At 49.0% G+C, this 12,681-nt stretch overlaps 1 protein-coding gene across 8 annotated transcripts in view; it reads right to left on the reverse strand.

Moving 5' to 3' along the window:
• The window catches only part of UBR4 (ubiquitin protein ligase E3 component n-recognin 4), a 164,504-nt gene that overhangs the window by 111,797 nt on the left and 40,026 nt on the right, over positions 1-12,681 (reverse strand). For 5 of the 8 annotated variants that reach the window (XM_028741577.2, XM_028741583.2, XM_028741579.2 and 2 more), the window contains exons 39-46: positions 11,851-12,021; positions 10,884-11,066; positions 9,508-9,666; positions 5,350-5,502; positions 4,034-4,261; positions 2,416-2,573; positions 1,624-1,795; positions 465-681 (exon numbers count right to left, since the gene is read on the reverse strand). In XM_028741577.2, coding sequence (XP_028597410.2) covers positions 465-681; positions 1,624-1,795; positions 2,416-2,573; positions 4,034-4,261; positions 5,350-5,502; positions 9,508-9,666; positions 10,884-11,066; positions 11,851-12,021 — 1,441 coding nt within the window. The remainder of the gene's footprint in view (positions 1-464; positions 682-1,623; positions 1,796-2,415; positions 2,574-4,033; positions 4,262-5,349; positions 5,503-9,507; positions 9,667-10,883; positions 11,067-11,850; positions 12,022-12,681) is intronic. The other 3 variants (XM_028741585.2, XM_028741584.2, XM_028741580.2) reach the window with 1 other exon arrangement.

Raw genomic sequence — 12,681 nt, forward strand, 5'->3', positions numbered from 1 at the left:
CTCCTCTTCAATCTTCTATGCTAAATTTAATTTTAGATTGCAGGCCCCTTTAAAGGTAGGGGGAAGTCTCTATTTCATTTGCTTTTATTTCTTTGAGTATTCTCAAACAACACTTTCATATAAAATATTGCAATACGATATTACCACCTAAAAACACAAGATTGCTAGACAAACAATGAGACCCAGAAACACAGCCATAAAGGCTGCTTGTGCAAATAATCTCAGGTTCAAAACGGTCCGTCTGAATAATACAGTTTCCTGAAGAATATTAGGCTTATGAAATCCATGGGTATCAATAGCAGTGAAAACAAAAACAACAACCCCATAATCATAGTAAGGAACAATAGTGATTATAACAGAAGTAGTAGTAATGATTAATAAAAATCAGATTATTTGGATAAGTAAGCCAAACCACACAATGCAGAGATTGTATGCACCACTTCACAGTCCCTAGCCAATCTGACCTTGCAGCGACTTACTGATGGCTGCCGCTTTGCGCTTGCGGACGGGCTTCATGATGCTGATGACGCTACTGGGCTGGAGGGAGGGTTGGAGCCAGTAGGACGTGTTCTCCACGTTGGCCATGTAGATCCGCAGGCTGCCGTCCTCGCACAGGAGGATCATGGTGGTCCGCTGCTGCTCGTTGCAGGCCGTGTGCCGGATGGCCACCATGTCTTGGATCTGGAAGGCCAAAGATACACAAAAGGTAGGCAGCTCCTTACATTTCCAACGGTGAGCATAAACCAGTATAGCAACGTGCAGAAAAGCAAGGCAGCATTGCAAGAGAAGGTAACTAGGGGCAGTAAAGGCAAGTGATGGTCAGAACTGTGACAGAGGGAGGTAGCTAGAGACAGTAAAGGTAATTGACAGTTCAGGGATGCGGAATCCCTGAGATGGGGAATCTGTGTGGCTTTCCAGATGTCATTGGGACTCCAACCCCCATCAGTCCCAGGCATCATGGTCAGTGGTCAGGGATGAAAGGGAGTCACAGCCCAGCAACTTCTGGGGGGCAGCACATTGACTGCACCTTCACTAGGGCCATTGAACACATTGAGATGCCTTTGGAAAAGGGGCTAGGGAAATGATCAAAGTGGCACCATTCCGCAGATCTTCATATGCATTTATGAAATATGGAACTCAGTAAGTTTAAAACAAACAAACAGACAGACATGGGGATGAGGAGATAAGTATACAGCTAGATCTGCTTCTCTGTCCACCACCCATTGCAAGAAATTGAGAGATATACACTAACTGAACATATAAATATTACAAAAACAGTGTCAAATACAATGTGACAGAGCCCATCTAGAAAATCATGATTCACAGAATCACCAGCAAGCTGGTAAGTTATTCTATGGCAAATAAAATCCTATGCTAACACACAGCATTTGGAACACGGTGCTACTCTGCAAGGACTCTGCAAGCCGATTTGATGTTACATTTTTACGCTATCAGGCTGTGCAATTTTCCATTCATTGCAATTCTACTTGGTTTACTGGGTGCTCTTGTTCTTTTCTTCCTCCCTAACTTGAGAGAGCCTCCTCCCCTTTTGCTTTCCCTGTCACCTATGGAAACTGCCCAAAGGGAGAAGGAGTCTGAAGACAAAAAAGCAAACAAACTGACCTTTGCCTTAGCTGGTAAGGTTTTAATTTCCTGGATCAGAAAAGTGTCTGGCTTCACCATCACCACCAGAGGGACGCCGGTCGTCTGCTGCACACAGCACACCAGGCCAGGATGGTTCATCACCTCTGACCACTGGCAGAGTGCTGGGGAGGTCTTGCTGCCCCCGTTGGAGCTGCAAGGGTAGGTAAAATCAGTCTAGCATCACAAGCAGAGGCAACTGTGGACTGGTGGCTCACTCCTCAGTATATCAGGGAATGTTCCCTGCCTGAAACTAGGGAGAGCCGCTGCCAGTCAGTGTAGGCTATACTGAACATGATGGTCTGCCTCAGTATAAGGCAGCTATGGTATGAGGGTCCTAGCTCAGTGGTAGAGCATCTGCCTTGCAAGCAGAAAGTCCCAGGTTCAATATCTCGCAGCATCTCCTGGTACGCCTGGGAATGTCCCATGTCTGAAACTCTGGAGAGCTGCTGCCAATCAGTGTAGACAATGCAGAGGACATTTTCCTACTTTCTAAAGGAAGAGTTATAGCTTGGTGGAGGAATGTCTGAAGTCTCAAGTTCAAAACCCCATAGACTCACTCCTCGGTATCTCTGGGAATGTTCCCCGCCTGAAACTAAGGAGAGCAGCTGCCAGTCACGGCAGGCTGTACTGAGCTAGGGGGACCAGTGGTCTGGCTCAGCAGAAAGCAATTTCCTATGTCCCTATGCTCCGCAGCCTACTGTATAGAAAGTTGCTCCTAATAGCCACCTCACAAAATGCCAAGGGAGCAGGAGGTGGGGGAGCTGGCCTCACCTTTTGACGTTGATGGGGAAGAGGCGCATCACTTCCAGCGTGGCCCGGCTGACGGTGGCCGCAAAGGACTTGCCTTGGCAGTAGCTGAAGAACAGCATCTGCAGGACGTGGGAATAGTAGACAGAAACACCGCCTCCGGCCACCTGACCGTTGCTGTCCTGCAGGGAACAGGGAGAAAAGAGGCATGTCGGGACCTCTGGGTGCGACTCGGGACTGTGAAGGCTACCAAGAAGGCAAACTGGGAAATGCTTTCCCTGGCCCAAACACTGCTTCGATGTGGCATTTGAGGAAGTTCATGTGATGCCAAGCCCTCCTGAGGCAAAACTGCTTGTGGGAGAAAAGGATGTCAAGGGTGATGCAGTGGCAAGACCAAGGGTCACCAAGGGAGTACCCGCAAGTGCCAGCAGCGCCCGCAAAAGTTCTCAGGGTTGCATCCAATCCAATGGGACAGCTTTACATTCCTGAATTGCAGGGAGTCACACTAGATCAGCCTTTCTCAACCTGTGGGTCCCCCGATGTTGTTGAACTACAACTCCCATCACCCCTAGCTATCAAGGCCAGAGCTCAGGGATGATGGGAGTTGTAGTCCAACAACATCTGGGGACCCACAGGTTGAGAACCGCTGGACTAGATGATCCTCAGGGTTCCCTCCAACTCTACAATTCTCTGATTCTATGAATGTGAGTCCCACTCAAGAGGAGATCCACTGAAATGAAGAGGCATGAAAACTTAGGAGACTGCTGGATCAGGCCAGTGGCCCGTCTAGCCCGGCATCCTGTTCTCACAGTGGCCACCCAGATGCCCCAACCTGTAAGAAGGACCCAACCACAAAAGCACTTTCCCCTCCTGCAGTTTTTAGTGACTTGGTCAAGTAATTTAAATGGGTCTACTCTGTGTAGGGCTGGGTTGGGGACAACGCAGGAAAATATCCTCTCAGGAATGCACAATAACCTGTTGATCTTCCTGCTCAATTTCCATTTGCGCTTGCTATACTGAACACACCCTCTTTAACACACGGCCACATTTTGCTGGATGCCAGGAGACATGTTCCAGAAGGGGAAGAGACTGAAACAGGATCAGGGCATTGGGGGTGGGGGGTGAATGCTGGGAATTGCAGTCCTGTTAGCTTAACTGGAAAAACTGGCGGAAAGTATTGTTAAGGATAAAATAACCAAGTATGTAGAAAAACAAGCCTTGCTGAAGCAGAGCCCTGACTCACAAACCTATTAAGAGTTCTTTGAGAGTGTTAACAAGCTGTAGAGATGGTATACTTGGACCTTCAAAAAGAAGTGCTTCACCAAAGACTCCTGAGTAAGCTTAGCAGTCCAGGAATAAGAGGAGAGGTCTTCTTGTGGATCAGGAACTTGTTAAGTAGCAGGAAGCAAAAAATAGGAAGAAATGGACAGTTCTCCAAATGGGGAGATGTAGAAAGTGGTGCCCCGCAAGGACTGGTACTGGGACCTGTGTTTTTTAACTTGTTCATAGTTAGGGGTGAGCAGTGATGTCCCAGAAGGGGAAAAGCCAAACAGAGAGGAGGTCTTGTTTAAGGCTGTCATGTCGTACTGTGAAACCTTCATCGATCCAGGTACCAGAAATATAAAATGTAGTGCTGTGTTACCTTCAGGTCATCGTGTGAGATTTCTAGGACATTGGTGACATAGAAAGGGCCATGCTGGGCACTGCTGGCTTCCTCCATGAGCTGGGTGTAGATGTAGCCGGCAGATGACATGATGACCACAATGTTCTTGCCCTCTTCGTTGAACAGGAAAGTAATGTCCCTGATCTTGGAGCTGGGCAGCAGGAAGTAGAAAGTTGGGCTCAAGGCATCCACTGAGAGGTCGTAAATCTGTTGGAACAGAAGGGACAGTTAGTAGTTGGGGGCCAACAAAAAGGGCTACTGTCAGAAGCTAGATGAATGCCGATGGACTAAAAGCCAATTGCTGGGAATCTCAAATGGGGAGAGCGCTGCAATGCTCAGGTCTAACTTCTGGGTTTCCCTTGGGGCATCTGGCTGGTTGGCCACTGCAAGAACAGACTCCAGCTGGGTCAAAATGCTGTGGCTAGACTGTCAATGAGGAAAGACTACCCCCAGGACATAACTCCATTGCTCCAAAGTCGGCAGTGTCTGCCCACATGCTATGGGACCAGGTTAAAAAAAATCACATTAATTTACAATGCCCTTGGGAATGTAAAAAGGTGAAAAACTTCTGGGAGATGATATACAATGAGATGAAAAAAATGTTGAAATATACATTTATAAAGAAACCAGAAGCATTTTTACTAGGCACTGTAGGAAGTGACATAAATAGAAAGGAATGTAAGCTGTTTTTATATGCAACAACGGGAGCAAGAATATTATTGGCACAAAAACGGAAGCAAGAAGAATTACCGACGAAAGAAGAATGGAGGATGAAATTAATGGACTATGCAGAATTAGATAAACTAACAGGAAGGATTCATAATCGGCGGGACCAAAAGTTCACAGAAGACTGGAGTAAATTTACAGATTATATGAAAAGTATCTGTGATGATCAGACTACGTTTGTAGATTTGCAAGAAGTTTTGTGAGGAGAATTATTGGAACTATTGCAAAAAAGGGATTAGGGGGAAGTTGGTTAGTTAAGATAATTAAAGGCAATATGAATTTAAGAAATGCATAAAAAGTGGTTAAAACGGTGGATCATCAGAGGCGCTGATGTAAGTCCAAAAAAAAATAAATTGTATAAGTGGTGAAGTTTTGTGATGTGTTTTATAATTTTATATGTTAAATCTAATAAAAATTATTTTTTAAAAATAAAATAATTTACAAGGCCCTTAGCAGCTTAGGTCCAGGATACCCAGCTGAGGAGCAGCACAACGGCAACCCTCTATAGATCAGACCCTAAAAGGTCCCATCTAGTTCAGCCCCCAACCTGTTTCCCAACTTCACTGCACCTTCACAAAATCCGCAGTGACGATGGCGAGCTCCGTCTGCGAGCCTGGCAGCCACACAGCTTTGATGATGAAGTTGCCCGTGGCCAGCTGAGGGTGAAGGACCAGGTGGTCCGAGACAGATCCAGAGCTGCTGAAGGTGAGCACATGGCAGTCCTGTCGAGAGAGAGAGAGAAATTGAAATAACTCGATTAAATGCTGGAGAGAATGCCTAAGTTGTTAATACACGGAAACTGGAAAATGATTGATGGATTGCATTTATATCCCACTTTTCTATAAGGAGCTCAAGGTGGCGCACATGGTAGTTCTTCTTCTCCTCATTTAATTCCCACAACAACCTTGTGAGGCAGGTTAGGCTGAGAAGTGAACTTCACGGCCAAGTGGGGATTTGAACCCAGGTCTCTCCCCGGTTCAAATCCCCCCAGGTTCTAACCACCACTACACTGCTGCTGCTGCTCTGGTGAGTGCTGGGTGGGCCGCTCCCTTTCCTGCTAACTCCATCTGGCCTAGGGGGCGGGGCCTGCACTCACCACTACAGTTTAGAGGCCTGAGCAGCTACCTGCAGCAAGTGACAAAATGGTTTTAAATGTTTTAACTGCTTTTAATTTGCCGCACCTTAAATGGTGGTGGTTGTTTTTTATAATGTTTTATAATTTTATAATTTTATTTCTGTTTGCGGTTGGTTAAGTATTTAGTTAGGGTGGGGAATAGTTTAATTTTAGCACTATTGTTTTTTGCTGTGCTTCTATTTTTATTATTCTGTTAAGTTATTATATAGTTTGTATTTTGCCTTTTAAAGGGAAGGGTCAGGGCTGCCTGGGAGTGGGCCTCAGCCAATAGAATGGCTGGGGCAGGTTCCACAGGAGGGAATGTATTGGGACACCCGATCTCAGTGATCACGGGCCGGAGGAGGAGTTACGCTAAGACCAGACCATGTCATTACCGAGGAGGCAGGTTTAGTCGTTGTTTGAGGACTATCCCTGCCTCCGGGTCTGGTCCTGACCGGAAGGATCCTGGAATCAGCAAGGGAAACCCACATGACCTGAAAGTGTTGCTGTGCAATGCCAGGTCAATGATGAATAAAACCACTGCCATCCACAACCTGATTGTGGATGGAGGATTTGACCTGGCATGTGTGACAGAGACCTGGTTGGATGAGGCAGATGGGCCTGTCCTTGCCACTGCTTGCCCACCAGGTTTCTCTTACGCACAGCAACCCAGGTCATGTGGGCGGGGAGGGGGGGTTGCAGTGATTTTTAGGAAGTCATTAGTCTGCACCAGGCGTCCTATTGGGAAGACCCAATTTTCTGAGTGCATGTTCTGGAAGTTGGGCAATAGGGGCAGTACAGGATTCCTATTGGTGTACCGACCTCCCCGCTGCACCAAGGATTCCCTGCCCGAGCTGCTTCAGGTTGTGGCAGATATGCTCCTGGAGACACCTAGCTTGGTTGTCCTGGGGGATTTTAACATCCATGCCGACACGACCTTACAAGGGGCCGCTCGGGACTTCGTGGAAAGCATGGCCTCCATGGGGCTGTCCCTGAATAAGTTTGGCCCAACTCATAGCCGCGGACATGCCTTAGACTCGGTGTTTACCTCTACGGATGTTGGTGATCTGACATTAACTAAAAGCGAAACAAAAGAAGTGCCATGGTCAGATCACTTCCTGGTGCAACTGGACTTCTCCGCAACCCTTCCCCTCTGCAGGGAAGTGGGACCGATTTGGATGGTCCGCCCCCGCCACTTAATGGATCCAATTGGCTTCCAGAGAGTGGTAGGGGATGTTTTATCCCAAGTTGATGGCCTTTCAGCTGATTCCCTGGTGGCCCGCTGGAATGCGGAGTTAACCAGGGCTATAGACTGTCTGGCTCCGAAGCGCCCTCTCCGATTGCATGGAGCCCGGACAGCCCCATGGTTTTCCCCGGAGCTGAGGGTGATGAAACAATCATTGAGATGGCTAGAGCGCCGGTGGCGGAAAACTCATTCTGAATCAGACCGGACACGGGCTAGAGCTCAACGTCGAGCCTACCAAGTGGCAATGGCGACGGCGAAGAGGGCCTTCTTCACCGCCTCCATTGCATCTGCAGAAAACAGCAGCAGGAGACTTTTTCAGGTGGTTCGCAATCTATCGGAACCACCTGCACCACCGGGGCCTAGTAGGGACCCCAAGATCTCCTGCAATGCTTTTGCAAAGTTTTTTGCAGATAAAGTCGCTCAGATTCAGAAGGAGGTAGACTCCACCATGGGAGCAGGGCCAGGGTGGGAGAGTGCTAGAGTTCTGTCTAGTCCTGTTACATGGGATCAATTCCAATCTGTTACCTCCGAGGATGTGGACAGGCTGCTTGGACAAGTGAAACCGACCACCTGTCTCCTTGATCCTTGCCCATCCTGGCTGATAAAAGCGAGCCGGGAAGGGCTGGGCGATGGGCTCTGCGGGGTGGTAAATGCTTCCCTCTATGAGGGAGCCTTCCCAGACCCGCTGAAAGAGGCGGTCATTAAACCGCTTCTTAAAAAAACATCTTTAGACCCAGCCAATTTGGCTAACTATCGCCCAGTCTCAAATTTACCATTCTTGGGCAAGGTGATTGAGCGGGTGGTTGCCAGACAACTCCAAGCATGCCTGGAGGATGCGGACCATTTGGATCCCTTCCAATCGGGATTCAGGCCTCACTATGGGACTGAAACTGCCTTGGTCGCGCTGGTTGATGATCTCCGGCGGGCTAGGGACAAAGGTGAGAGCTGTTTCCTAGTTTTGCTGGATCTCTCAGCGGCCTTTCGACACCATCGACCATAACATCCTTCTGGACCGTCTAGAGGGGCTGGGAGCTGGGGGCACTGTTATACGGTGGTTCCGCTCCTTTCTCCTGGGCCGTGTCCAGAAAGTGGTGGTGGGGGATGAGTGTTCAGACCCCTGGGCTCTCACTTGTGGGGTGCCTCAGGGTTCCGTCCTCTCCCCCATGCTTTTTAATATCTATATGAAGCCGCTGGGAGAGATCATCAGGGGGTTTGGGCTGGGTGTTCATCAGTATGCAGATGACACCCAGCTCTACCTCTCCTTTAAATCAGAACCAGTGAAGGCGGTGAAGGTCCTGTGTGAGTGCCTGGAGGCTGTTGGAGGATGGATGGCGGCTAACAGATTGAGGTTGAATCCTGACAAGACAGAAGTACTGTTTTTGGGGGACAGGGGGCGGGCGGGTGTGGGGGATTCCCTGGTCCTGAATGGGGTAACTGTGCCCCTCAAGGACCAGGTGCGCAGCCTGGGAGTCATTTTGGACTCACAGCTGTCCATGGAGGCACAGGTTAATTCTGTGTCCAGGGCAGCTGTCTACCAGCTCCACCTGGTACGCAGGCTAAGACCCTACCTGCCCGCGGACTGTCTTGCCAGAGTGGTGCATGCTCTAGTTATCTCCCGCTTGGACTACTGCAACGCGCTCTACGTGGGGCTACCTTTGAAGGTGACCCGGAAACTGCAATTAATCCAGAATGCGGCAGCTAGACTGGTGACTGGGAGTGGCCGCCGGGACCACATAACACCGGTTCTGAGAGATCTGCATTGGCTCCCAGTACGTTTCCAAGCACAATTCAAAGTGTTGGTGCTGACCTTTAAAGCCCTAAACGGCCTCGGTCCAGTATACCTGAAGGAGCGTCTCCACCCCCATCGTTCAGCCCGGACACTGAGATCCAGCGCCGAGGGCCTTCTGGTGGTTCCCTCACTGCAAGAGGCCAAGTTACAGGGAACCAGGCAGAGGGCCTTCTCGGTAGTGGCGCCTGCCCTGTGGAACGCCCTCCCAGCAGATGTCAAAGCAATAAACAACTGTTTTACTTTTAAAAGTCATCTGAAGGGAGCCCTCTTTAGGGAAGTTTTTAATGTCTGATGCTGTACTGTTTTTAATATTCAGTTGGAAGCCACCCAGAGTGGCTGGGGAAACCCAGCCAGATGGGCGGGGTATAAATAATAAATTATTATTATTATTATTACACGAGGCATCTCTTCCAAGCTGTCCTATATTTACACTCTTTTACTATGTCAAGGTAGCTTTTTTGTATTTTTTTTAACTGGAGAGAAAGTATTTTATCCCACGGCAATTAACGGACCCAATATAGTCATGCCAAGAGAGGCAGCGGTGCTGTGGCCCCAGAGGCTGCTGCCATGCTTTTTACCTTCAGCCCACACACAGCCAGGTAGTCCTCCTTGCAAGGGTTCCCCGTCAGGCTCAGCACAGTGAAGGGAACCGGGGCGGACGCCAGGCGAGTCAGGGTCAGTTTCCGTTTGCTGGAATCGGCTTGCTTCAGCAACGCCGAGAGTTGCAAGACCGTGATCTGCATTTAAGAGCAAAATACGATCATGAGATGTTGCAGAGAGTGTGTGAGGCGCTTTGGCACTTGAATGGGAAATGAACAGCACAGAGTTGCCAGCTTCATCTCTACGGTACCATTATGATCATGAAAGTTTCCCAGACCCCACTACAAGACTATGCAAATGCACAGAGCTTTGTAAGGCAACAATGAGAACTGTCAAAATATAGCTAAGCTAAACTGTTGTGTTAAAGGGGGAAAGTATGTTTTTGTGAGACGCTACTGATAAATGGGAGCCTGGTAACTCAATACAAAAAGAGACAACTGAGAATTTCAAGATAAGGAGCTGACTTTGTGCATTTACAGACCAGATAGTTCTTTATTTCTGTAGAAGGATCAACTGCTAAGTAAAAATATATGGAACCAACAAGCTATTTTATTATGCATATATATAATCAAACGTAAGATTATTAATACTCTAATGTATTTTGAACTTAATAGTTATTTATTTATTGCATTTATATCTCACCTTTTCTCCAGGAGCTCAAAGTGGTGTACCTGGTTCTCCACCTCCTCATTCAATTCCCACAACAACCATGCGAGGTTTAAGCTAAGAGACCATTACTGGCCCAAGGTCACCCAGAAAGGCTCAGCTTAATTGGGGATTTGAACCCTGATCTCCCAGGTCCTAGCCCAGGGCTTGGCAACCTAAGGCCTGTGGGCCGGATGCGGCCCAATCACCTTCTCAATCCAGCCCACCGACAGTCCGGGAATCAGCATGTTTTTACATGAGTAGAATGTTTTATTTAAAATGCATCTCTGGGTTATTTGTGGGGCATAGGAATTCATTCATATATTTTTTTCAAAATATAGTCCGGCCCACCACATGGTCTGAGGGACGGTGGACCGGCCCACGGCTGAAAAAGGTTGCTGACCCCTGTCCTAGACCAACACTCTTAAACACCACACCATATGCTGGCTCTCCGTTTCATGGAAGAAGCTCATGGAGCCATATCAAAGACTAGTCCTCCTCACAGCAGACCCACTGAAGTTGATGGACAGGACTAATTTTGTTTTCCTCATTTCAGCGGGTCTACTCTGGGTAGGAGGAGTGTCATTTGTAGTGTAATACGCATATGTGGAAGATGAAATAAAATGTACTGATTTTTAAAACGCACACACACACACACTGCAGGTGGCTGCCCCAAATGCAGATGCTTCCCATCTCCGTCTAGACTCACCTTGCCCTTCTCATGGCTGACGGCCAGGTGCTGGCGACGCCCATGAGGCGAGGAAAGCACGCACATGGCCACTCGCCGCAGTACATGGGCGCTGATCAGCTGCCGGATGGTCTGGCCCTGGTCCCCGCTGTAGTTCATGCGGACATTCTCAAAGGCACCTTCTTGAGAGCCGAGAGTTGGCACCTGGGGAAGTGGGGAGAGCACAGAAGAGGCCAAGCCAGTGAGCGGCGCCACGCCAGAGGAAGGAAGAATCTCTGTTGACGCTTAATACTGGGCAGAAGTCATAATGATGAACTCTGCTTCCTCCCGGCTACGGCAGAAGTGCGTCTGGAGCCCTGCCAAGGCTGGTCAAAGCCTTTCAGAGGGGGCCCTTAAGCAGCGAGGTGTAAGTGAATAGCAAAAAGTTTTTTCTCCCACTCTCAGAACACTAGAATTTGTGAACAGCCCATGAAGCTGAACGCTGGGAGATGAGGAACAGATAAAAAATAGGACTTATTCACGAGGCACAGAGTTAAAACTGTGGGACCTCGCTGCCATAGGAAGCAGAGATGGCCAGCAACCTGGGAGGCTCCGAAAGAGGACTGGACAAATTCATGGAGAAGAGGGGTACCGATGGCAACTAGGCATGATGACTATGCTCTGCCTCCACCGCAGGAGGCAGCAATGCTTTTAAATACCAGTTGCTGGAAACCTCAAGAGGGGAGAGTGCTCTTGTGATCAGCTCTTATATAAAGCATGAAAGTAGAGAGTGAATGCCACCTCCTGTGTTCACACGTGTAGTGGTCTGGGGCTGTCAGGGGGGGGGGGATCAAAGACGTGCTACTATCTCTGCAATAGAGCCCCTGCTGATTGGAGCCAATTGGAGTGAAAGGAGGTGGGGATGGACTCCTGGGGTCCCTCTGGAGAAGGGAAGACTATTGAGGAGCCGCTGCCCTGTGTGCTTCAAAGGAAACCACAAGGTTCTTACCATCAGCTGATCTGTCATTTCCACCGTCTTGTCCAAGGTGTGGAGCTCACTGAGGGCCTGCTGGGCTCGGCTGCTGCTGCCCATGGCTGAGGCCTGCTGGAAGTTGACCTGGATGGCTTCCATGAGGAAGTTCAGCATGTCCAGCACCAGAGGAGCAAAGGAGAAGTTGACCTGCAGCAAGATGGGTGGGGGGTGGGGAGAGAAAGGGAAACAGCCTTAGTGGCCTCCTTGCTCAAGGACTCTGGCAGCAAATCAAGTAAACAATAGGGAAGGGATATGGTTCAATGGGGGACACAGGTGGCACTGTGGGTTAAACCACAGAGTGAGGACTTGCCGATCAGAAGGTCAGCAGTTTGAATCCCTGCCACGGGATGAGCTTCCATTGCTCAGTCCCTGCTCCTGTCAACCTAGCAGTTCGAAAGCACGTCAAAGTGCAAGTAGATAAATAGGTACCGCTCCAGCGGGAAGGTAAACGGCGTTTCCATGTGCTGCTCTGGTTCACCAGAAGCGGCTTAGTCATGCTGACCACATGACCCGGAAGCTGTACGCCAGCTCCCTCGGCCAATACAGCGAGATGAGTGCCGCAACCCCAGAGTCAGCCACGACTGGACCTAATGGTCAGGTTGAAGGTCCCAGGTTAAATCCCCGACCCTAATCAGGAATGACTCCTGGCTGAAACATTGGAGAGCCACTGCCAGCGAGTTAGATGGACTAAGGGCCCGGCTCAGTATCGGACAGCTTTCAATTTAACTTACAACTTCATTCTGAACCATGAGGACTAGACTCTTTACTTTCTTTAGGGGAAGCTCAGTGGCAGAGTGCCTGCTTTGC

This window comes from Podarcis muralis, chromosome 7 (assembly GCF_964188315.1).
Source record: "Podarcis muralis chromosome 7, rPodMur119.hap1.1, whole genome shotgun sequence".
Classification (NCBI taxonomy): Eukaryota; Metazoa; Chordata; class Lepidosauria; order Squamata; family Lacertidae; genus Podarcis; species Podarcis muralis.